This window comes from Barbus barbus (genome assembly GCF_936440315.1).
Source record: "Barbus barbus genome assembly, chromosome: 44".
Lineage (NCBI taxonomy): Eukaryota > Metazoa > Chordata > Actinopteri > Cypriniformes > Cyprinidae > Barbus > Barbus barbus.
In genome coordinates this window covers 19,717,336-19,744,336 of record NC_136722.1, presented here as the reverse complement: position 1 = coordinate 19,744,336, position 27,001 = coordinate 19,717,336, and the positions used below count along the sequence as shown (strand labels likewise).

Below are 27,001 nucleotides of genomic sequence, written 5' to 3'. Positions count from 1 at the left end.
TAATTCTTGAACTGATCGCTCTCCGACTCGCCGTTCCGATGTGAAGCGAGAACCCATAGCCACTTCCCAGAAGTGTGAGCGCGCTTTGACGAAGAGTGATATCCAATGCTTTTTCCTCAATTTTCCTCAATCTCAATTTTCCTGGTTTGTCTGACTCGCTCAGACGAACAGGAATTACTCTGCCCTACACAGATAAAAACGGAAGCGGTACTACTAAATACTATAAATTATATATATATATATATATATATATATATATATATATATATATACATATATGTGTGTTTGTGTTTGTGTGTGTGCGGTCTTGGTAAACCCTACGTTATGGGGATGAAATGTCCCCACAAAGTTGGCAATATCCGAAATCCGTGTCCTTGTGGTGACATTTTTTTGGTCCCCATGAGGAGACAAGATTATAAATCATACAAAATGAAGTGTTTTGAAAATCTAAAAATGAAGAAAGTTTTCTGTAAGGGGAAGGGGTTTAGCTGTAGGGTTGGAGTAGGGCAATAGAAAATACAGTTTGCACAGTATAAAATCATTATGCCTACTGAATGTCCACATAAAACATGGAAACCCAACGTGTGTGTGTGTGTGTGTGACAATCTATGAGGACTGCAAACAAATTGAAAAAAATAAAATAAACTTACACTAAATAAAAAATATATAAACAAACCTATAAAATACTTATTTTAATAGCTAAAATTGGTATGACCTAATACTTCATTCATTTTAGAGCGTCATTTTTAGAATGTGTTTTATTATTGCCTTTGTTCTGTGTATGCATATGCATACAAAATGCTACAATACTACATAGCTATAGGATAAAAATAGCAGATTACTGGACATACTACTATTTTACTGCTAGTTTTTTCATTTACCCCATTTGTCTCCATTGCCCTACCACATGGTGTCAAGCACATAGAACTGTTGTAAAATCAGCTGCAATTGGTTTTAAAATGACAAACTGCCTTTCTTCTGTCTGAAATATTATTATTGTTTAATTAATTATTTTTAATCCAAAGGGAATGATCTAAGAGCCTGTCTTCTGCAGCATTATTAAGTTATGGATTTCTCACTCTCCTCACACAGGACCATAATAAGGGGTTTAAGGTGAGGCTGTGTTTTATAGTGGGTTCAGAGTCTGTGCTGGCTTTTTTTTTAATAATGTCCTGTCAATCTCAGTCCTTCAAAACACTTCACCGGCTCCTAGAGAGTCATGAGGTACAACAGCTGCCAGGAGGCACGCGTCGCTCCACTCAAACACATGTACACACACACACACACAAACCTGCTGAGGACTGAAAAGAAAGTTTTGGCATGCACACAGTTTCTGTGCATGCTAAGGTCATATCTGTGGTATGTGCTGCTGCTTTAGTCCCAGAAGCATACGGTGAGTGTTTAATAGCGATAGTTTACTTCTGGGCAAACATTATGTGTGTTGGATTGAAGGCTTTGTCTCCTGCCATTTGAATTGGACTGCAGTGGTGGTGTAGTCCTCCGGCTGGAATTACAGACAGCACTGGTTTTCTAAAGGCTAACTGTCCTTCTGTTATTGTTCTAACATTTGACATGCACTGCATTCTTTGAAAGACAGGTCCTACAGTACAAGTATTCTGCATCTTTTGGAAGGGTAAACACTCCCTAAAGCAATAGTTCACCCAAAAGCGGAGCTATGCCATCGTTTACTTACCCACATGTCATTTCAAACCTGTGTGACTTTCTTTCTTGTTTGTATTTTCTTTTTGGACTTTTATAAAATAAAAATAAATAAATAAATAAAACAAACTGAAACTTTATTCAAAATATCGTATGTTATAGTATTGCCCATAATGGTAATTCTCTGAAGTACTGTGAATATAAATACAGTATGGCATATGGAAATCATACAGTACCATAGTAAACAGTGGGGTCCAAATGTTTAATTTAATCCTGGAAATAAACTGAAAAGTTTATTTTAGATTAGATTCAGAAAAAATAAAAATAGATTTTCAATTTTATTCAGCTCAAGTGCTGCTGTCATTAAATCTAAAGAAGGATATATCAAATAGAAATTCACATTTCACTTAAATATTTTGGGATCTAATGGATCCCAGTGTATTAAATCACAATTGATAACATTACTATAGTACCATCACCACTTTTTGGACTTTATCTCAGTGCAGTACACAATAACAAGCATTTAGTTTGTAATTCAACAGAAATAAATGCTTAAAAAAGGATGTTTGATAGCCCTTCTTAAAGTTTAGAAGTGACTGTGTTGTTCAGCGTTTGGTGTCAGAGTTCCTGTGAGGACCTGGTTTAAACTGGAAGTAGGGTAATGGCTTCTGGGGAGACACCATGAGCGCACTGTGAAAGGTAGGACAGCAGTAAGAGAGATGGTTTATGGTCAAAGTAAAAGGACATGTGAGCCTTGTTATCCACAAACACAGAGCCCGTATTGTTCTTTCCAGTAAGTGGATTGGGAATGTGTGTCTACGTGTGTGTGTGTGTGTCTGTGTATACTCACAGATATTTGCTGTGCCCTTGGGGATGGGGAGATAGGATCCTGCGCTCCAAGCTCTGGCCTGATAATTCCTCTTACAGCGGCCACAGTCAGGCCCCGTGGTGTTGTGCTCACACTCGCAAGTCAGTCTCTCTTTGTCATAGATGCAGCTGTTGGCGTGAAGGTTGCACTTGCACCTGTCACGTTGAAAGAAAAAAAAAAGAAAATAAATAAAACATATGCCCTTGTGGATTTTCAATCGTGCGGTTCAATTACACCCGAGAGGGAGAAAAAATTGGAACCAGCACTTAGAGACCAGAGTGACCTTGTAAATCATTTGCATTTCAAGTAAATGTGCATCTGCATGTGGGGGTATTCTGAAGCTTCCAGAACGTGACTTCAAAACCTTGCACATGGTGTCAAGGATTCTGCAAAATCCACATCATTATTTTTATGTTTTTTCTTTCCTCACGAAAGATAGGTTATTTATAATTATCCCACTGGAAAATAAATAATTACATACAGGTCACACTTGCAATGAGAAAAAGAAAACTGTTAAATAATATAAAAAACTAAGTGCCTTATATTTGGTTTATATGTTGCACGCTTTGATTATTTTCAGATTTTTTGCTATATGCATTCTATTTAATATCAATCAATTCTACAGCACTTGTGAAAGTTTTAAATCCTCAGAGGCAGTCATGTTTTAAATGTTGTTGGTTTGCCACTGAGGACAAACCCCAGCAGGCATTTGTCTCACATACACACTATGCAGGGAGGTTTGCTCCCCCCCGTTTCCTCTCTAAGCACGGAAATTGATTTTGTATGCAGGAAAGCAAAAGATGGATATTTCTGTGGCACACGTGCAGTACTGATGTAAAGAAATGTGATGCAGTTATGTGAAACTGTTCTGCAGCTAGAATAGAGTAGCTTAACTTGTTTATCTGTGTGTCTGTTTTTCAGTACACTTGTGATTCTTGCTCCTAATTTAAAAATAAATTGACCATCACTTGCACAAATATGTTTCAACTCATTTACTGAATAACACAATTGTCTTTTACCTCATCTGTATCTGTATCATAAACTATATAAAGCCATAATCATAATCCACCTTGTTTCCACAACACAACTATTTATGTGATCAAGTGTGACTCCCATGAATCAATTTTGTGGAGTAAGGGAATACAAAAATATTAATAAACATGGAAATAGAAAACATATAAATTAATGATGGAAGTTAATATAAATATATAAGTACTTGGTCCACATGGCTCCAATGTAAATGTATCACTATAAATATTTTACATTATTATTATAGCTGAAATAATACCTTGCAGTAATAAACATCATGTCTCATATGACATCCATTAAGGTAGGAAAAAAATGAATTCCTTTAAAGCTTCACAGAATCATTCTAACAGATTAAAGTAACACTGTAAAAAAATCAAAAGCTGATCAGTCGCTAGTCTTTGATCTAACTTTTTCCAGACGGAGGCTCCACACGGATTACGGGCATAACCAGGCTCTTGAAGTCTGCCGTCTCTCTTTCTCACGCAGGTGTACGGTCTGCCCTGCGTGGGCACAGAGGAGCATTATTAAAACCATTAAAACCGGTGTGTCCGAAGAGATGTGCATGCAGGGGCTGATAAATGTGATGCACCGAATAACGTTTGGAAGTGACAAATGACTGCTCAGTCCCCGCAAGTATACACGGGCAGAATAAATAAGAGGGCATTATTCTCCAGACACCCTGATTTGCATCTCATTATCTATAGTTTTTATTTTATTTAATTTAACAGAAGGGCATGTCAAATCTCAAGATTCTAGGACATCCTCTTTAAAACTGGCACCTGTCAGCCAAGCATGAATCTGTTGCTTTTGTGAAATGTCAGCAAGCTTGCACACATAAAATCTCCCACCAAATAATGACATATAATGCAAATTAGTCCCTGATATTATAGTGGGTCATTAAATTGCATATAAACAGCGTGTAATAGACTTCTGAGACATATTAAAACTACACAAGAGTAAAAATCATAAAAACAGTGGTTTTACAGTGACATGCAACATTTCAAGTGGGCAATGAGGTACTTTTTCAGTAAGAACTATGCATTGCAATGAATGGCTCACCAGCCTGCACTAACAAGGCTGGTTCAGTGACTGAACAAAACAAAGCCATCGAGCTGCAAGAAGTAAAAGGCATGTGTGGCATTCTGATGAGGCCTCCTTGTTCAGTTCAGGTGGAGGTCTCAGATTCCACGCCGCACTCCTTGTAGCTTGACCTTCATATCCTCTTATCACCAGTAACATTTTAATCACGGTGCTGATACGAGGCAGAGCTGTGCTGCTGATGTAATGAAGGGGACACAGCAAGGGCCCGCCGGGTCTCTTTGCCGTCGGCATGGTTGCATCGCTAACAGAAACAAAACATTCTCGTTCCAGTCTGGTCACCAGGGGAGACGAGGTGCAATAGCTGCCTCAAGGAGAAGCGCAGTAAAAAATATATTTAATTAGACTTTAATGCCAAAGCTGCTCTCCAGGGCTCCACCATAGAAACTGTCTGTCTTAATTTAACTAGGCTATGCCATATTCGCAAACACTACCTCGCTCTGATAAAGATTACAGTATATGTGTATGTGCATTCAACTTGTGAGTTTCCACAACAGTCTAATATGCTGTTGAAGGGACTGTCTACTCAAAAAGGAAAATCAGATCATCATTTGCTCACCTTCATGTCATTCCAAACCTGTAATTCTTTTTTCTGTGGAACATAAAAGAAAATATTTTAAAGAATGTTGAAAATATTGAATTCCATTCACGGAAAAAAAAAAAAAAGTTGATGGAACCTGAAACATATGGTTATCAACATATCAGCAACATACCAAAATATCTTACAGGTTTGGAATGATATGAGGGTAAATGATTGCAGATATTCTTATTTTTTTATTATTTATTTAGTTAGTTTTTGTTGGACTATCCCTTTAAAGAAAAATGTTGAACCAAAATTCTGTTATTACTTTTACTATTACTATTAATAACCCGATGTTGTTCCAAACCTGACTTTCTCACTTCTGTGGAGTTTTATGTGTTGTTCAAGATATTCTTTTCAATACAATAATGGCTGTCAAGCCCAAAAATCAAAACTTTATTACAGTGGCGTGCCTCTGCCACTTTGAGGTCCGACACTAAAGTGCTCTTGCGCTACTGCCAGGGCACACGAATGACCCCCCTTGGTGCCGGCCCTGCCTTGCGGTCCGGTCTGTGCGATATGAATGATATCGTGGACGTTACAATCAGTACTGCCACTCCCTATGCAGAGTATGCAGTTTGCGTAGGGCACCAATTCCCAGGCGGGCACCATCACTGGTTGCTCGAAAAAAAAAAAAATATGTGACGCGCCATCCACTCACACCTCATGTTTGCGGCTGAATGCAGATGATCATAATTGATGGACAACTGTGCCCATGAAAAGACATCAGAAATCCGGCACAAAGAAGAAAAAAATAAAAAGATGAAAACGAAGCCCGCACGTCACTTTCAGGTAGGCTACATTCATAATCAAAGAAGTATTAAGATAAATATATGTATATGTATATATATATTTATTTATTTATTTTTTATTTTTTTTTGGTTATAAACACAGACCTAAGCCAACAATAGCCTTTAAATTACTAAAAATGCAACCCTGCTGAAAAAAACAATATAGACCATCACAGAAAATTCTAACACCATCACAAATTAATAACAAATAAATCACAAATGCCATTACAAACCATCAACTTTTGACCATTAAAACCATTAAAAATGGTTTTCTGTAGTGTGTTTTGGGACATATTCCATTAGGATTTATTGGTTTTAACAAGTCACCAATAGAAGGTGACCAATTACCAGTAGAGACCAACAGGGTCCATTACAGTTTCCATTAAAACCAATACAATTTGTGATGGTGTCTATTGTTTTTTTTTTGTTTTTTTTTGCAGATGACAGCAACTGTCTCAGCGGAACGAGCCATGACTATTCAGCGCCGTACTGCCTCCTTCAAGGAAGGGACCGTCCACCTGCTCAAGGCTTTCCAGAAAATGCTGGGCCTTATGGCAGCAGCTTCGCCAGTACTTTGGTTGGGCCTGCTTCACATGCGGTCCATCCAGTTCCGGCTGAAGCATAGGGTTCCATCTGCGGCTTGGCTTCACGGTCGCCATCGCATAACGGTGACTCGGGTCTGTATTTCAGCCCTGAACCGTTGGAGGGACCCCCTCTGGCTGAAGTGAGGTGTGATCTTAGACACGGTGCACAGAAGGAAGGTTGTCACGACAGACGCTTCCAACAAGGGTTGGGGAGCACTGTGCGAGGGCAAACCGACCTTCAGTCTTTGGTCCGAAGAGGAGTCGGGTCTGCACATGAACTGCCTAGAGATGCTAGCAGTGTGCCGTGCCTGTCAATTCTTCCTGCCGGACATAAGGGGACACCACGTACCAGTACGCTCAGACAGCAGGTCCGTGGTGTCATACATAAATCACCAGGGCGGCCTCGTCTCAAAGCACCTCCACACGCTGGCGAAAGACATTCTTGTTTGGGCTCAGACCAATCTGCGCTCAATGAATGCGATGCATGTGCCAGGCAAAATGAACCAGGGAGCAGACATGTTGTCGAGGAACAACGTCTCCTCGGAGGAATGAATGCTCCACCCGCTCACGGTTCAGAAGATCTGGGAGGTCTTTGGCAGAGCTTGGGTAGACCTCTTTGCCTCCGAAGACAACTCTCATTGCCCAATCTATTTCACAAAGAGCACAGATGCCCTGGCCCACAAGTGGCCCAGCCTCCCGCTCTATGCGTTCCCTCCAATCGCTCTGCTACCACAGATTCTCAGACGAGTCAGGGAACAACGGCACAGGCTTCGTCTAATAGCCCCCCTTTGGAGGAACCAGCCGTGGGTGTCTGAGTTATTCTAGCTGCTCGAAGCAGCCTCGTGGCCCATTCCCTTGAGACGGGACCTCCTCTCTCAAGCGAATGGCACGCTGTGGCATCCACAGTCTGAGTTATGGGCCCTGTATGTGTAGCCGCTTAACGGGAGTCTTTTGTCCTCACAGAGCATGTCTTAAACACTATGGCAGAAGCTAGAGCCCTGTCTACCAGATGCCTCTATGCTCTGAAATGGTCTATTTTCTCGGCTTGGTGTCAAAACCGTGACTTAGATCCGGTTACCTCCGAGATATCGGTGGTTCTTTCGCTTCTGCAGGAGATGCTGGATAAACAGCAGTCTCCATCCACCATCAAGGTTTACGCTTCGGCCATAGCGGCTTTTCATGCCCCTATTGCTGGCCGATCGGTGAGCAGGAATAGTGCGGTGGTCCAGTTTATACGAGGCGCCAGGAGAATGAACCCCTCACACCCTCGTACAGTTCCACCTTGGGACTTACCAACCGTGCTAAGGGCCTTTGAAAGGCCCCCCGTTTGCACCATTACAGTCCGTGAGCCTGAGATCGCTCTCGTTTAAAACCACCCTGCTGTTAGCACTGGCGTTAAGCGAGTAGGAGACCTACAGGCCCTTTCTGTCAACCCTGCTTGCCTGGAATTTGGGCCTAACAACTCCAAAGTCGTCCTGAAACTAAGGCTAGGTTATGTACCTAAGGTGTTCTCCACTCCGTTCACAGCCCAGGTCATAACGCTCTCTGCATTGGCGCCTTCGACAGATGACCAAGAATTGTTCCTGCTCTGCCCCGTCAGGGCCCTCAGGGTATATATTGAACGCTCCACCTCATACAGGAGGTCGGAAAAGCTTTTTGTCAGCTTAGGTAACCGCGCTAAAGGTCACCCTGTTACGAAACAAAGAATTTCCAGGTGGTTAGTGGATGCTATCACCCTAGTATACTCCTCCTTGGGTTTGCAGTACCCCATTGGAGTCAGAGCCCATTCCACCAGAGACATTGCCTCTACCTGGTTGCCTCTACCTGGGCATGGTCCAGCGGGGTGTCCATTTTGGAAATTTGTGAGGCGGCCGGCTGGTCCTCGCCGTCCACATTTATAAGGTTTTACAACCTGGACGTCCCCGCCTCTGGCTAGTTAAGCGGTCTTAGGGGTTCACTTGACCAACATTGCTCAAGTCCCTCCTTCTCTTGGGAAGTCCATATTATATGGACACCAAGTGTCAACTATACGGGACGACACCCAGGCCACAGATGACCCTGATGGCTCAGCCTGTTCTTGGTGTATTTTTAACTCCCCTGGGTCTTCTCCCACGTGAGTTACGGTTTTGAGTCGTTCCCCATCATAGCACGGTGTGATTGTACTGGTTCACATACAAGCGTCTTACGACACAGTATGAGTGAAATATCGACAGGGAATGTACTCGGTTACTATCGTAACTTCGGTTCCCTGAGATATGGGAACGAGTACTGCGTTCCTGGCCGTGCTATGAGCTGCACGCCTCATTCGCTTCATTTGAATACATTTTTGGCGGGCTATGGCGGGCTGCATAGCCATAGGCTCGCTCATCGCCGCCGCCGAGCCATTGGTTCGTTTTTATAGCACTACACGAACCAATGAACGTGCAGTTTCACTGCGTGATTTAAAAAGGCTTCAGTGAAGAGGAAAAAAATTAGTTTTTAAGTCAACAAAAGTCAATAAAAAAAGGAGTTTTTCCCATACAAGCGTCTTACGACGCAGTACTCGTTCCCATATATCAGGGAACCGAGGTTACGATAGTAAGTGAGTACGCTGTTACACTTGGACGATCAAGTCCTTGTTTAATAGGCTTTTGACCAAACATTTAATTCAAATATCCACTTAATCTTTCATTTTTGGCCACCTTTTTGCTACAGATGACACAGCCTCTATAATTTCTTCAACAAAAAACATGTGGACATCACAACCCTTACAAAAATTAACCATGGTTTTCTAATAAAATGGCTTAATTTTCTTTTGCGTGATTTCTGAATGCTTGAGACCATAAAATCAATCAGACAACTGTATTACTGCCATAGGTAACTGTCTAGAGCTACAATTGTAATTAGTAAATAATACAATTTAATTAAAATTTTATTTACTTTTATATTTTATTAAAGTTCTATTTTGACCACTATGGTAGGTGTTTTTTTTTTTTACTTCCATAATATTTGAGGGAGGGGGCACAACAATAAAATCCTGCTTAGGGCACCCATTTGGCCAACAGCGGCCCTGATAAAAATGTTTCCACGATCTGGTTTTGAAGAAATATTGTTGTATCTTGCTACAGCGCACATTCTATCAGCTGCAGTTCTGGTGCCGCCATATCAATATACTGTACAGTGCCACATACATTCACATAAGTAAGAAGATATTTTGAAGAATGTGGGTAACCAAACAGTTGCTGGTCCACATTGACTTTGACAGTAGGGGGAAACAAATACTATGGAAGTTACTGTGAACCAGCAACTGTTTTGTTTTCCACCTTCTTCTGCTAAATATAACCGCTATTTTGAAGAAGGAAACCCAGGTTTAAAACAACTTTTGAGTGAGTAAATGAAGGTATAAGAATAAAACACTAGCCTATTTTCATTCTTGGGTGAATTATTCCTTTAATGTTAATAAAACACCAAACACAAAGAGAAAAATCACTCACTACTCTTGACTGAAAAACTGTATATAGGTTTATTCCTATTAAAGAAACTGTGTTAGTGTTTTATTTTTTTAATTTGTTCATACAGTTTCTTGAATGCTCCTGCTAAATACACCTATTGTACCTGAAAATAAAACGGTTTATTTTATTTGTATATTGTGTGTATTTGTAATCTGTATCTTTGTTCTCATTTTTTAATAACAAAGATAAAATAATGACAAAGATTTTTATCTTCACCTACTTTGGCCTACATATCTGCCTATTTTGTTACCTTGAAACCCAACCCCCCGGTCTGCGATTGTGCCCTCGTAAAGCCATTTCGCCCCTGTCCCTCCGGAGGCCTGTGCATGCCACTGCTTTATTACAAGTATTCTGAAGTAAATGTGGTTAAAGACTGAGATTTGTTATTCACTGAAAATCTTGCCATCCATATCATGACTCTTAAAATTAATTCTCAACTGTGTATATTCATTGAAACCTCGAGATGTGTGAAGGAATTGTTCACCCAATGATTTGAAGAAAAGTGTTCTACAGAATAAAATGCATACAGATTTGGAACAACATGATGCAAGAAACTATTCCTTGGAAAAAATGTGGAAGTCATTGTGTAGAAATAAAGGTTTAATTCCAGTAAATAGGTTGTGTGGTCAAACAGATGGCTAACATGCTACAAAGAAGAATGAAGGAGGTTTTTGTTCATTTAGCTTTGAGTCTAACAAAAAGGTTTAAATGTGGAATGTCCTCCTTGAAAGGCAGGAGGCAGAACATGCTGTTAATAGTGATTTATTTATTTATCTTTTATTGAAATACTAGCCTGAAGCGCAGAGTCTGTGACCTCCAAAATAATGGAATCCTGAGTGACAATAAGAGCACAAACAACATCATAGTTTCGCTCTTTAAATAGTCCCCCTTTCAACTGACCTCTTGAAAAAAAACTCGTCTTCATCATTTCAAATCTTATCTGCTCTTGCGCCAGTTTGGAAACAAACAGCAAAACAGCCCCGGTTCTCAAGCCGCCTTGTGCCGTACTGACTTATCAGGGGATAATTATTAGCAATTATCTCCAAATGAAGCTTATACATGCATGGCTAAGCATGCTGATCCAACCACAACAGGCTGAGTGAAGACAGAATGGCCAGTGAGCGAGCTAAGTAAGTGAAGTAATTATGTTTAATTAAATGTGCAGGTGTTATTGTAACACAGAGAATAAGGTCAAAACTCTCACTGAAATAATTGTTTGCTCATGTCAGCTTATAAAAACCATTGTGCAAATAGTAAAGATGAGGAGGCAAACAGACTTATACTAAATAATGCAACAACAAATTGAATACTGAGTAACTGAGTAACATTGCTTCAGAAGACTTGGAATATAGTGCAAAAGCCGCATGCATTTAACATTTTTTCAAATTACCTTTTGTGTTCCACAGGAGGAAGAAAATCAAATGGGTTTGGAGCAACATAAGATTGAGTAAAAACATAAACCAAAATATAGACATCTGCTGTGTCAATTGCAAAGGACTTGGAGTATAGGCAAAGTGCTATAGTTTTAAAATGGGCTCAAGTCCCCAAATACAGAACTCACATCTGTAGCCATTCAGGTGTGGTATCTTGGGCTTTTCGAGGTACAATGGCTGAGCTTTTGAAGCAGATGGGAAAACTGCAGTGCTGGGTAGTGCTGCTTTCAAACATCCAGTTACTTAAAAATGTTCATACTAACACATCCTGGCCAGCACAGTGTTACAATTATGTCCTTTATCTTTACTTTTTACTATACATCAGTCATTTTGTTGAAGATGTTGTCTGAATTTTGATGATGGGTTTGAGGTTTGGGGGTTTGCCTGACTGTTTCTCTTCTTGTAGTTGATTCAATGCTGTAGGCTTTCCCTTATTTTAGATAGAAAGTTGGTTCAAAAGAGTTTCCCCAAATATTTAAAAGAACCCTGCTCTGATTTCACTTTTTAGGATGCCAGGTTCTTAGATACCTTTGTTTCTTTCAGTCCTGATCTACTTGGCCATCTGCTGCCTGCGTATCTCTGAAGAACAAGCTTCAAAATGGATGTAGACATCAACCAAAATGAAAAAAAGGGAAATCCTGAGGTGATAAAAAATTGTTTCATTTACTAAACCTCATGTCATTCCAAAACCTGCAGCTTTTCTTCTGTAGAACAAAAAAAGGGGAAAAAACTCCACTTTTTGTCCATACAATGAAAGTCAATGAGCAAAAACAGTCCAAAATAATTTTCAAAAGGTTGAAACAATCAAATGTCCTTAAAAATACCCGTATTTGTGTTCCACAGAAGAAAGACAATCGTACAGGTTTGCAGTCACATAAGGGTGAGTAAATGATGCCTGTTCCTTTAAGGTATCTTCCAGATTCTGGTTTACTTCCGCATCACCCTTTTCTGTATACTTTACTTCCCTTCACTTGCTTTCTATTTTTTTAAATGTCTCTCCACAGCATGTATCACTAATCCCACTGCATCTGCCTTTCCACCCCATCAAGGTAACAACTAATTTTCCCTTCTCTGTAAAGTGTTTACTTCTCCAGCCACTGTAAAGTGATTACTTCAGCCAGTTCTGACTCTTTGTGATTGGCTGTGAGCAGTAGCATGTCATAGGCTGACCATGTGAGGCCTGAGTACCGTACCTCACTCTGAATCTGAGATAAATGAAACAGGGCATGTTTTGTGCTGACTCTAATTGCCTCCTGACAAACACAGACAACTGCTCCGCAGAACAGCACAGGAAGTGAGAAGTGAGTGCAATCTCTCTGAGACAGATCTGTGCAACAATTGCTTTTAGCTAAACTGCATGGACTTGACAGCCAGAGAAGTTACATTCAGGGACAGCTTAATGCTTTGGGGAGCCGAAGATGACTGTAGTGAGTGGGGCGGGGCCGAGAGCCGTGGGAACAGAGCGAGGCCGGTGGAGTTAATGATAATGAGCGACACCTGCACCACTCACCGGTCTCGAGTCCCATGGAGGAGCTCCGGAAGGATAAAAGGAGGAGTGACGACAGTGGAAGACGAGAGAGGACCAGGCCTGGACTTTATTTTGTGTTTTGTGTGCGGCAGTCGTCTGTGAGGGGCTGCCGCTTTACTTTTGTGTTTGTTTATTCTGTTATTAAATTCCTTAAATGTTTGCCGGTTCCCGCCTCCTTCTTCCCGATCAACGAACTGTGTTACAATGACCATCTGAGAAACCAAGAGACTCCTCTGAGTTCAACTAAATGTAACAATACTTACTAAAAACAGTTGGTAACAACCTGCACCACATTAACCCTCTCACTCAACCGCTAATGAGCTACAATCATGACAATTCAAGTAGCTTTGGTGAATATTTAATGGAAATTCTTTACTCTAAAAAGAGGACTATGGTTGTTGTCTAAGGCTCTAGGCTCACAATTATCAGAGTTTCACATTTGCTAAACAACAGTGTTAGCAGGATGCAGTGAGGAGCTAAATTGGAATAAATCTGATTGACCCTAAAGCCAAACATTGCCACTGAAATTACAACACTGTATCTACACTCTTAAAAGAAATGGTTCTATTTAGAACCAGAAATGGTTCTATCACCCGCTTCATATATGGAACTCCAAAATGGTTCTATATAGAACCATTTAAAAGGGTTCCATAAAAAGAACCCCAAATGGTTCTATGAATCCAAGTTAAATGGTTCTAAATAGAACCATTTAAGGGTTCTTTATTATTAAACGAGTTATTATTAAATAAGAAAATATAAACAATCCAGGAAATTCAAAAAGTTAAAATTTATTCAATTGATTCTACAAAAATATTAGTGTCATATTTAAAATTACACCTCTGTATACTTCTGTATTAGACAGCAAATTTCACATTTACATTTAAGATGTTTAATTACATTTAACCATTTAGTTTGAATATTTCATTTAAGCATTTTCACTTTACAATAAACATACATAAGCTTGTCTATGTACATATACAGTACTTCACTTTTACATGTCTCTCTGAAATGAGGAAAAACAAATCATTTTTGATATTTGACAATGCAGATAAAATCAATACATGAACAATTAAAACATCTATTAAATGGCACAATTCACACAAGTTGACTGTACATTTTCAGTACAGGTATTGGTGTTCTTGTGTCATGCTCGTGTCTTAGTTTAAGCATATATTTTTGAATAAAAGTCATTGTGTGCTTAATGTCAACCGGGTATTGCACATTGAAAAGAAAATAGACTGCAAACAGGCATTCCACAGCCTGTGTCATGTCGATGTCTGCCTCGCTTATGATGTTCACATTGTCCATTATAATGCTGACGCTTTCAGCCTTGAAGGGATCAGGAGAGCCGTTAAACACAATGGTTGGTGTAGGACCTTTGGGTTCCTGTAAAACAAACATTTCACCTTTTGAGTGCTTTTCACCAATTAACAGAAGTCATCAAATAGACTTAAAATTACCCCATAATATACTCACCAACAAGCCAAACAATGTGTATGACTTTGTTTCTTGAGTTTAACACAATCTGAGATATATTTAATAATAAAAAGCTTTGTAATGTGTTTGAATGTCAACATTAAAGATGACTGAAGAACATTCAACATGCTACCACGTCAGCTCCACTTTGAATCTCATTGGTTCTTTCGTTCTTGTAACTGAATCGTTCATGACACAACACAGATATGACAGCTAAGCACGTGACACACAAGAACCAACAAGCCTCATAATTATTGATGTGGAGCTGATGTGCCACCCCATTGGATGTTATTCCTTTATATATACATAGTCTAACTATAGCAACCTATCTTGGCAAATTTAATCTTTTTATCTCACTAACGTACCATTTGTACGTACCATTTTGCTTTAGAAGACAAGTATTAACCCCTGGAGTTGTACAGATTTCTTTTATGATTTAAATTGGGGTGCTATTCAATAACATTACAAAGCAGTGTAAACAGTACAAAGCTTATGACTAAGGAAGAGTGAGTAAATTATAGGGTACATTTAATTATTTATTTATTTTTTACAAATTTGGCATAAGGGTGAGTAAACTGACTAATATTTTTATATTTGCATGAACAGTTCCTTTAATTCAAGTCAAGTGCATCAAATGTTAATGAAACTACAGAAGACTATACTTACACTATCTACACAGTAGAGGAAGCTGGCGTTTTCTTTAAAAAGTGCTGGCAATAAAATGAGTGCAGCATTCCTAACGAGACCTACAAACAGATACAAATTATTGTATATTAGGTACAGAAATCAATTAAAGGGATAGTTTACCCAAAAATGAAAATTCTGTCATCATTAACTCACTCTTGTCATTTTAAACCTATATGGCTTTCCTTCTTCAGCATAACACAAAAAAATATATTTTGAAGAATGTTGGTAACCGAACAATGCTGGTACCCATTCACTTCTATTATATGGACACCAAACCAATGCAGGTCAATGGGCACCAACGTTGTTTGGTTACCATCCTTCTTCAAAATATCTTTTTTGTGTTCTGAAGAAGGAAGTCATAAAGATTTGAAATGACAAGAGGTGAGTAAATGATGACAGTTTTTATTTTGGGGTAAACTATTCCTTTAATATTTGCATTATTTTAATACATGTTTTCACTCATTCAATTTATAGTAGCTACAACCTTTACATTGACACTAGAGATGCACCGATTACAATTTTCTTAGTCGATTCCTATTTCCGATTTTTCTAACCACTTTACAGCACACACAAATATTTATTTTCTATCTTTTCTTTAATAGAACATTTTGCATAGAACATAGATAATTTTTTTAACAGATAAGCACTATAAAATAGAACTATATAAATTACTCCTGGTGTGGGAAATACACAGCATCCTTGCAGTATAAAGATATTTCTATAATTTCTGGCTAGTTTAACTTTATTTTTTATAATCATAACCATACTTGCAACCAAAACTGAATAATGAAAACAAGTTAAATGGGTAAATCTTCTACAAATATTTTTGAGTCTTCGTTTTCTTTTCTGACATAGCCTACTGGAGTTCTAAAACACACTAGACATTCTTATTCTGTGCATTTTGAGCACTTTTTGTATGAAATCATTTTTAGTTTGTCAATCAAAAGTGTGCTTTCACTTTAATTGAGCGTGAGCAGCAGCAAAAATAGACCCGTGCCGAAACCCGCGCTTCACTGCTGCTCACGCGACGCTCCTGATCTCGAAAAAAAAAAACCACGCTGCTCACGCGCCGCTGACATTTGCGGTGTGAAATGGCCGTAATTCACGAGGTTTCCTACATGTGCACTCCATGTGCATGTGTGATGCTGGTGTTGCGTGATGTTAATCATGCGGCGCCCGAGTGCATTTGATCGGCATTAAAATCGGCATATGTCAGACTGACCGGCCGGTCGCCGGTCATGGCCGATCACGTGAAAATCGGCCAATTCCGGTCACCAGCCGATCAATCGGTGCATCTCTAATTGACACTGCATACAATGCAACTTTACACTGGGCATGGAACTACAGAGCCCAGGAAGTCACCTGTGTGAGAAAAAAAAACAACAATCCATGGCGACGGTTTTGCAATCTGTCCGCTCAGTTTATAAACCGTACTCACAAATTCTCAAACTGTTCCCTCAGTTTAACAAAACCGTCGCCATGGATTATTGTTGTTTTATTTCTCACACAGGTGACTTCCTGGGCTCCGTATGGAACAGATAGGTTGGATGGGGAAAAATATATGGTGTTGTTACCTTCTGTGATTTCCTCTGCTGGTCCAATGAGATTGGCGTAGAGTTTTTTTTGACTTCCTTCTTTTGCACTCCTGATGATGTTTGGGGCCATTTCATTCAGAGATGTTTCCATGTTCTTTGCCAAGTCTGTTCCAAACCTCATTGTCATTTCATGCAGCATCTTAAATACAAACCAGCACAATTACTTCAGGTGCTTATATCCAAATTACACACTTTCAGCCAAACAAGTACCTTAAAGTCAGCATGAACTGGAGGTTGCAACTGACTACCATATAGTGATGTTTTTCCGGGACAGAATAATAAGTTCAATAAGAAAAATAGTGGGTGTGATAAAGTAATGAAAAATACTTCATATTTGGCAGACGCTTTTATCTAAAGGGACTTGCATTGCGTTCAATCTATACATTTATCAGTATGTGTTCCTTGGGATACCCTTTTGTATTGCTAACACATTGCTCTACCAAATGAGCTACAGGAATTCACAGAAATATAATTACACTGATTTTTCTTATCTGCCTGGCACAAAATGTAACAATGTTTACTCACAAGCTGTGGCACTCCAAGAAAAGGAAACTGCTCCATTACTTCAGCTGCAGGCCTGTCCATAAGCTGTACTCTTTTGAAAAGAGTGCGCTTCATCCGGTTCTTGACCTCAGAGTAACTGGGATTGCTTTTACGCAACTCCAGGGTGATGGCATTAATGTGTTCCCAGAAACTCGTCTCATCCTCACCCATTACTTCCAGGTCCAATACAATCTGAGGTAGGAAGACAGTATTGTGCAGTACGTAAATATGAATCAAAGTCACAGAATAAAATATTTAAGATTGAAACATCAATCTTAAAAACTGATGTATCACTTAAGGAACACCAAACCAAATACCTCCTGTGAACAAGCAGAATCTTTATATGCCATTATATCCAATGGTTCTCTTCTACATTTTGCACTCTGAAATAATTGTCAGCATGTGTTACATGTTAAGACAAATTTAATCTGCCTTTGACATCAAATTTATTGAACTGAACTTGCCTCTTGTTGTTGAGTAAGTCCCTCAGAATCGGTTTGTCCAGCACACTTCCTTTTAATCCCATACTTCTCCTTCATTTGCAGGACGATCGATGAGCTAACCAAGGGAATCCTTTCTTTTTTAAATTTGTTTCTAAGGCATTCCAACAAGGTATCCTGTAGACACATGTATACTTTCTTTTAAAATAGATTTTTTTCTGTGTGAGATTTTTTTATGAGCAATGATCTCAATATTTTCACAATATTAAAAGAACTGCAATATGTTCATACATAACCAGAGGAGCTGCCATCCTTCAGAAATGGAAAGCGGGTGATCAAACTCCCCAGAACATCTCCATACATTTTATGATTTGGGTACCTAAGAAATATAATCAAATATATTATTTCAGTACCCAACAACCAACAAGTTTAACATAAAATACATTTAACTGTTATAAAATACAATGAAATACAATACTGTACCAGGTGTGCTTAGTGATGCTGTCAAACAACACTTGAATCAGTAATGCACGGATGTGAGACTTGTCCTTCTTCTTAAAGCCGGGATCCTTCCTCTGCAAAGCTGCTTGCAATTCAGGGGGAAAGACAGGCAGGTTGTATACTGCTGGCCAAGGTTGGGCAACAAATGAGCCCTCATTCTCACAGGGTTCTTGTCTGTAAATATAAATACAATGTTTAAATCTTTTATACAGGATTTTATTTTACTTGCCACAATACAGTTTGTTTAAACTTCAAAACAACGATACATACTGAGTACAAGATATTTGAGGCACTTCAGTTTCCAGGCTGTTTAAAGAAATATAAAAATATAAATTAGGATAAGGATTTTAAGCTTGGTTAGCATTCGTTTGTTTTATATTTAACAACAATGTTTAATATTTAACAACACAGACTTACTTTTTTAACTTACTAAGCTCCTTCATAAATGTCACCTGTTGTTTCATTACAGGAAAAAGTCTTTCCACCATCCTTTCTGTGAGACCCAGCAGAGTCTCCCCATCAATTTGCTGCTCTGTAAAAAAATACCAAATATTTCATATTCTAAAGAAGAAATAATAAATAAGAGAGAGACATGCCACAGAAGTACAATATATTTACCTAGAAGACTGCACTCTGTGGTATAATGTAATATACTTAGTATCATCATGCACATATGTGTCAAGAGGATGAAATTCTTTCTCCTCCCCTGGCTGCACCAGAATCCACTCCTTCTGGTCCTCCAATTTGAAAGCATGGTAATGTCTTTCAAACGTTATTGGTATCCGCAGCTTGCCAAAGATCATCCAAGCACCCCTGAACCGCAAAATCTTCACAATCTTCATAAAGATTGGGATGTCCTCCTCCACAAGATCTATAATTAAGTTGTCTCCCACACAGTATTTCACGTTGTTGGTCATAACAGAGCTACACACACCAAGCCTCTCATCACCCTGAACATCCTCTGCCTCACTTTTTCCAATCACACCTTTCTGTATCTCCAGTGGTAATGCTCGAAAAGGTACTACACGTTCACCCTCCGTGTAGTTGTCCTGACGCAGGGAATCCAGCGAAGTCAGTTCCCAGCACTGCCTTAACTGGTGCCTCTTGGCAAGAGTGTAGCTGAGATTCTTGAAGTTACACGTGTTGTGGGCTAATCGCTTGAAGTATTGGTGCTTTCCCTCGAATCTCATGCACCACAGCTGTTTCAGTGGCCCAAACTTTAATATCAGTTGTGGATAATGAATGAGAAAGTGTAGTTTTGGAGTGAAAGTCTCAGGGAATACAGACTGGAAGGAGGACAGGAATTCGCCTATCTGAAGGCTTAGAAAAGGGATGCTTTTCCTTTGTATGGTGGGGGACAAAATCACATCTCCTATATCCCTACACTTCAGGTAAATGTCCCAGTGCACCTCACCTTCTGGAATGTAATGTCCAATGAGAAATGGCAAAATCCTGAAGAGGCACCAGACCTGAGCAGCAGACCCTGAGAGTGTGTTTTTCTTTAGAACAGAATCTGGAAGTTTCTGAGGGAGGTTAGCCCGTTCATTCCTCCCTATCTTAAATGCATCCAATTCAGCATTTATCTGACTTAATGAGACAATGTGCAAAAAATGTAATGCCTGGATAACTCTGGTAATCACAAGAGGCACCACACCCTCCAGAAAATCGTGCATTAAGTCAGGGGGAAAGTTTTTTGTCACATCAAAGTAGTTCAGCTCAGTGAAAGGGCACTCACTGACCACACCATATGTCTGTTTGGATATTCCAGTACTTTCCCTGAGTGCTTGCAGATGGTACTGATGTACCTGAGAAGATCGGATTATTACATCATCTTCGTTAACGTGAGACCTTAGGTCTTTGTAGCTAATCATACAAAAGCGACAGATCCGTCCACTGCTAAAACAGCAGGTGAAACCTGCCAGGCTGTGAGCAGACAAGTTGTCAGCTGAAATAGTGGCAAGAGCGCATTTCAAATTGATGTTCTGACCATTTACACTGACCTGCAGTCCTTCAGTGTACAACAGTTTCAGGTCATTAATCAGGGGCAGCAAGATGTCGCTGTATGAATACTTCTTTATAAATTGATTTCTTACAAGTAAGCACAAATGTATATGCCTCAATTGTGATTTGCAGTTAGATTCAAGATTGCCAATCATAAAATAGAAAGCTGCTAATTTGTGAACTGATCTTTTAGACCCCAAGGGGTTTACCACTTCATATTCATCAGTGTACAGATGTAATCTTACAATATTAGGATCTCCAAAAAAGGGGCTCTCATGAAAGAATTCTCCATCTGTGTAACTGCTTAAAAAATCTGTACTTGGGACTTGTTCACAGGTTCTTCGATATGATTCAAATATGTCATGTTTCTCCAACTGAGTCTTCAGAACATCAATGATAGGCACATACTGAAATGTGTCCTCCTTCCCCTGGCTATTGGTTCCAAGAATGTGTTTAACTGGCTCCACTAAATGTAGATGTTCTTTGCAATATTTGAAAAGTTGATAATCTGACTGAACATAGGCAAACACACTTTCAATAAGTGTCTGATTATTTAGCAAGTTATCCAAGTCTTCCTGTTCCTCTAGTCTAAATCCAGATTTGGTCAAGTGGAATTTTATGATTTCAAAATAATTTTGTTGGAAAAATTTCAAGATGAACTCCAAGCTGGAAACAATGGTATCCTGAGTTGCTTTAGGAAGTAAATGTTTTTCTTGAAGATTTAATATAAAGAGGGCTACATGCTGTCTCAGTCCCAATAACACAGTTTCTAAATCAATTCCAGGCAAAGAATTTTGGTTGTTCTCTAGCAGATCATCTTCAGGAAGCTCCTCTTCACTTTCATTGTCTTCTTCAACTACAGTAGCCTTTTCAAATAGGGGATGTTGCACAGCTTGTCTGTGCTTTCGATAGATATGGTTTCTGTAACTTGCAACAGTTTTATATCTTCTAAAACATCCCTCAATGTCACAGGTAACACTAAAATCTGCTTGGTGGTTATGTTGCACTTGCAGGTGAGTTAGAAACTTTGTGAGTTGAAACTTCACAACATCACAAAATGAACATTTATATATTTTCATTTGTACCTCTGAAACTTTCTTTTGCATCAATGAGGTTTATAGTTTGAAGCCAGTGGCATGTGTCATCTACTGACCATTTGTCAACCATGGTTATCTGGGGATAAAAGAAAACAGAGCATAAATAACACTTCACAAACCAACTATACATTAAACACACCTAAACATGTTTTGGCTTTAGAACATTTGAATGCTAAATTAAACCATGTGCTATCATCACTTTAATCCAGCGCATGCGTCAAAGTAAACAGACGAACGCTGCACTGCAACTGTGCACACGCACAGTTGAGTTTTCAATGCAGACCGGCCGGAAGTTCTTAACTGTAGCAGTGTCCACTTTCCTGCTGCGTTTAGCTCCAACCCTTATAAAACACACCTGAACAAGCTAATCGTTATCTTCGTCTGTTCTGGGTTGGAGCTAAAAACTGCACGAAAATAGATCTCGCGTGCCAAAGTTAAGAACTTCTAAACCTTTTAACATAGGCCTGGGAAAAATACTCACCGCAAACTGAGTATGTGTGAAACTGCCACACACATTCACATATCATTCACCTCCGTCTTCCACCGGGTTCACTTTTATTTGAATCGGCGTCGTTTATTTGAACGAGCCCGCGCTTCATTGAAATTAAAATTCACGCTTCCGACTCGAAGCTGTCTCCTTATAACACAGCTATCTTATTGTAGTTGACAATTTCATTAACATTAACAAGGAAATAAATGGATACTGTATCTTAATTCATTTAAAAACCGGAGAAAAATCAATTTAACAGGGCTTTCTAAACCGACGGCCGACGAAGCCCGTCAGTACTAACGTTACACGACAGCAGTGTTTTAACTGAGGTAAAGTGTGCTTCTAGTATCAGTATTTAACACTAGGGCTACTCTAACCAATATAAATATGAACTGTAATACTAAATATTTCAGCAAAATCATTTAAAAAATGTAAAAACTTAACTCACCTGAGGGTTTGAACGGGTAGAAATGGCGGACTCGGGACTCTTCAGTTTGAAAAATTAACTGTCACTTGTCTCGAGGTTCATCTTCGCCAATCCACCAATAGGAATTCAAAGATGACGCAACGCATGTACGCCACCAGGGAGCATTTTTAAGATTATTTGTTTTTAATGTTCCCTTCGATAGATTAAAACCATCACAATATGGTATACAAAATAAAGGAAATTATTATTTTTCTTCACAAAATGATTTGTCAAAAAGTTAAACTATAATATATTAGGAAATATAAGTTTCATGCTAATGTACAGCTCATTAATATTTGTTTACTCTTGTTTTTGACTACAGCAGTCATTCTCATGGGTCTTGACTCAAAAAGCTTTGTGAATTTGTTGTGTAATCTTTAGTTTACACTTCAGTCATAAAACATGAATTATAGAACCATTTTAATAAAAAAAGGTTCTTTGCTATGCAAGGGTTCTACATAGAACCATTTTTTTGGTAAAAGGTTCTATTGGCCAAGTACTGAACCCCAGGGTTCTATATAGAACCTCGAGGAACCCTTTTTTTTAAGAGTGTACAATTCATTTAACAATTTAAAGAACATTTAGTTGTCCCACTTTTGTTTTGTGCTGCAGTCAGAAGCTATTACAGATTGTTAATGTAAGCCCCAAGTCATTCATATTATTCAGAGGTCAGTGAACTTATCACAAGATAAAGAAAAGCTAGAAAAACTGGAGAGGCCAAATCTATTCTGGGCTAATGCTGCATTAAATTCAACCCCAAAAGAATCTGGGAATTTCAAAATTTCTACTCGACAGACAGGTTTATTTTGTTCTAGTAAAGCTCATGTAAAACATACATGATATATGACAAATAAAAAAGACGTATAAAAGTATGAAGGCCCTTGATCAAAATAAATGAGTTTAATAAAAATGATAAATCAACAGGCTGCTTTATAAATCTGTATGAAACTTGTGTATTGTACTGGTGATAATAAAGGCAGACTCTGGGGAGGATTGTGAGATAAATGTCAAGGAGATTCTGCTAAAATAAAGCCAAAATATTCCTTCATTTCCCCTTAAGCATACCTTTACCAGTAGTTCCAAAGTGTTTTTCATTCTAGCTCTTTCAGATAAGATTGAGAAGCTAAAATGTAGTATCTGTAAAAGCAGCATGCCTAATCAAAATACTTTTAAATAAAACTGATAATGATGAAGGTATCATACAGCACTGGAAGAAATAGAAATAGATTCAAAGAAATAGAACACAGGTAATGCATTTCAGGAAATTACGTGTTCCTCAACCCTGGTCCACAAAAGTTAATTGATTAAATATGTTAAAATATATCTTAAATATATAAATAAATATAGATTTTTGTAATAAGATATGTCATATCTTAACACAATGCAATCTATGTATCTTCACTACATTCAAATTTGCTACCTTAATTCAAATTCAGGAATTCAATTGAGATAATTTTCTATTAATTTTGTATTTTATGATGGGTAAAACCACTCTACAAGTCTGACAATAATTGGTGTTTCATAAAAATTTACTTAATTTGTTGGGAAAAGAGTCATTGAAATCATTGTAAAATGCAAAGACAAATAAATGCCTATTCATCTGCAGATCCCCACAACAGTTTACAAAGCCTCTCACAGTGCAAGCACCAGAAAAGCCCTTATAAGCCTGACAGCCGAGCTCAACACACGCCGGCCATGACCACACAGACGACATGGCTCTCTCTGATGGAGTATCGCTGCGGGAATTCGTTTTAAGCAAAACTCACGAATCTGGCTTTACACAGCCAATCTGTTGTCTTGTTTCCCATCCCTTTCACACCACTGCAGCAAACAGCTTGTGTTCCGGTATTATCATTCTGGAAAAACAAGGGTTCGTGACCTTCTTCGATTGCTGAATGTGTAGCGTGGTGGTTGAAGGATGCATTTAGATCTTAATGTGTCGGGTCTGAGGGAGGCGGGTGAGGGGAGGTCAGAGGATATCTGTGTTGTAATGATGCATGGCTGTATGGGGCTGGTGAATTGGCCTGGCTCAGATTGCCATGTTCTCCCCAGATGCTCTGATTAAAGACTCTTAATCCATCATCAGAGGCGGCCTGAACCGCACAGATGTGCCCAGGGTCAGAGGGCAGTCTGCGATCGGAATCCTACAGCGCTTTGCGTCTTCATCTGTCCCGTACAACAGACATCAGCCCAGAGTGAGTCGAGAAATATTGGATGCAAGCATCTCATAAATTCTTAGCTAAAGTGCCTTTAGACAAAATAAATGTTCAGAATGAATGTAAAAGCTTCCCACGCATAGCTGATTGAAAGAAACATCACTGTAATCTAAATCAGGGTGACAATGTTATGTGTATGTGTGAGCTGGGTTATCAGAGGCAGAGATGTTGAGTGAAGGTGAGGTCAGTAAGGGGATTACTCATAGATATCCGTCAACAGTCATATTATAAGTGACCAGACCTCCCCCTCTTAGTAATTAAATAGGTCATGCTTATGAATGCAGATCCTGTCAACTAAAAGAAAAAAGAAAAGGGTTGAAATTATTTCAAAACACTGCTCTTACAGTTTTTGTGAACACAATATTGCCTTATTCATGAAACTTTCCTATGAGTAAATACGGAGAAATATGCACTCCAAAAAAAATATTTTTTGTTGTTTTTTCAAATTACTTTGTTAAAATGAGCTGAAGCAAAACAATCTTGAACATTTTGTCACAACTTCATTTCATTATGTTGTATGTAATTTCATAACTAACTGAGCAGTGGATGTTTAGTTCCCAGCATGCTTTGCATGGGGCTGCATTAGGAAAGTAAATGCTGAAATCAAGTGTAATTTTATGTATTTTCAGTAAAGATAAAGATCAGACTAGTTAGTGATTAATGTTCAGTTATGATGTCGAAGTTAAAGTATTCCTTTTTTTTTAAATAAGTTAAAATATGTTTTTGAGTGTGCGCATAAAATGGATCTTTTAAAAAAATTCAAACACTTTGATAGTTAAACGTGTATGTTCATGAATTCCAATCATTCCTAGGATATTCACAATAAGCATAATCCCTCCCGTGAAATACAGGTATATGAAATTATATACAAGTATGTGAGTTACTTAAAACTACAACATCAACAATAATATTATATATTATAATTAATTAATTAATTAATACATTTTGACTAAAATAAAATATAAAAATGTAAACTTATTTATTCAGTTTATAAACTTATTTCATATAGTTTATCTTCATGTATTAAAGTCCCCCTGTAGTGAAAATCAAGTTTATTATGCTGTTTATTTGTCTATGTGGTGTTTTTAATTTGCTTTTAGACAAACCAAGTGCCAATCCATTAATCAACACCATTGCTGAGTATTTTCTCCTTAAAACTGTAGTTTCCCATAGGCTGTCTCAAAAACACAGTTTGAAACAGCTCTTTTATTGCTACGTCACAAAATTCAACAACCAATCCCGTCAAGGGATATATTCTAGTGAGAAGACAGCAGGTTAATCCAGTATAAATTATAGAGATTGCATGTAAAATATGCCAATAGGATTACCAGAACAAAACCAAAAACAAAATAGAGCAAAAAACCCATGAAACAGTGGTTTAATGTGAATTTAGAACCGCTAACTTGAATAATAACCTGCGGCAACAGTGTAAAAGTAGTCCGGAGTCAGACCCAGCTCTCCCGCATCAGCGTATGCTTGTGGGCGCGAATTGGAATCCGAAAAGCTGCATTCGAGTCTTTGTCCTTAATTTTGAGGACAAAACTTCGTCAAGTAAATAAATGTTACAGTAGCCGCTCTAGCTGTCCGCTAGTAAAAACATAGTTTTATCAGTCATTAGGCAACCCGTGTATCTGGAGTTGCATTTAAGCTATTTTAAGGCATGAGAAAATTATTTTCACAAGAAAAAAACATTTCAATATGTAATTTTGACGATCAAAGATGACTTTTCAAGGGATAAAATTTTGGATTGGATTTTGTAGACTTTCTGTGATTTACAATGCACAAACAAAGCAACAATATCTGTAGTATAGAGAAGGGTTGACAATTCACAAAACATAAAATATCAATCATTTTTGTGTTTCAGAGGAAAAGCATTATGGATGTGACATTTCTCCGTTATGGACGTGACCGTTCTGAAAGCAGAATTTATCAAAGTAGCCTGCAAACATACAAAATGCTTTAAAAACTTTAACAGAGATGTCTAGAGGGTAGTTAGGGCTTCCACCCGCGCAAGATTTTTCTAGTATTTGTTTTTTTATATTTTTCTAGTATTCTGTATTCGGATGCAGCCATAAATGACCGACTATGTCATTATTCAACTAATCGCACGTTTATATTAAATTAAGTCTACTAATTCATAATGAGCCTTAATATATTCCGCTCTTAAGCACACACATTAAGTTTGCCACAAAGCACAGGCAGAAGTATAGCCTAATAATTATGAAAAAGGAGACATTTTAATTATTTATTGATAAAGTAATGTTTTGTTGTCGGTTGCAGAATGAAATTCACGATGCTGGCTCTCTACAGTAGATTGGATGCACTTTTAGAGATAAATGTAACCTTCACAGATTGCATAATCAGGGAGTATTTGCTTTCATTTTGAATTGGTTTGTTTAAAAGTACACATTTCAAGCTTTGTGTAGAT

General features: G+C 38.4%; 2 protein-coding genes across 2 annotated transcripts in view; both read right to left on the bottom strand.

The window, feature by feature from the left end:
* The window catches only part of LOC306863194 (netrin-G1-like), a 68,522-nt gene that overhangs the window by 18,718 nt on the left and 22,803 nt on the right, over window positions 1–27,001 (bottom strand). The window contains exon 2 of the mRNA XM_079406416.1: window positions 2,510–2,682. Coding sequence (XP_079262542.1) covers window positions 2,510–2,682 — 173 coding nt within the window. The remainder of the gene's footprint in view (window positions 1–2,509; window positions 2,683–27,001) is intronic.
* On the bottom strand, window positions 13,830–19,052 carry LOC306863193 (sterile alpha motif domain-containing protein 3-like). The gene is made up of 11 exons (XM_079406415.1): window positions 18,922–19,052; window positions 18,721–18,835; window positions 18,574–18,609; window positions 18,286–18,477; window positions 18,094–18,181; window positions 17,827–17,979; window positions 17,680–17,745; window positions 17,345–17,554; window positions 16,799–16,958; window positions 15,204–15,283; window positions 13,830–14,447 (listed from the first exon to the last, which is right to left on the bottom strand). Exons 1-11 carry the CDS (start codon window positions 18,974–18,976, stop codon window positions 14,157–14,159), a joined length of 1,446 nt encoding a protein of 481 aa, XP_079262541.1. The 5' UTR covers window positions 18,977–19,052; the 3' UTR covers window positions 13,830–14,156.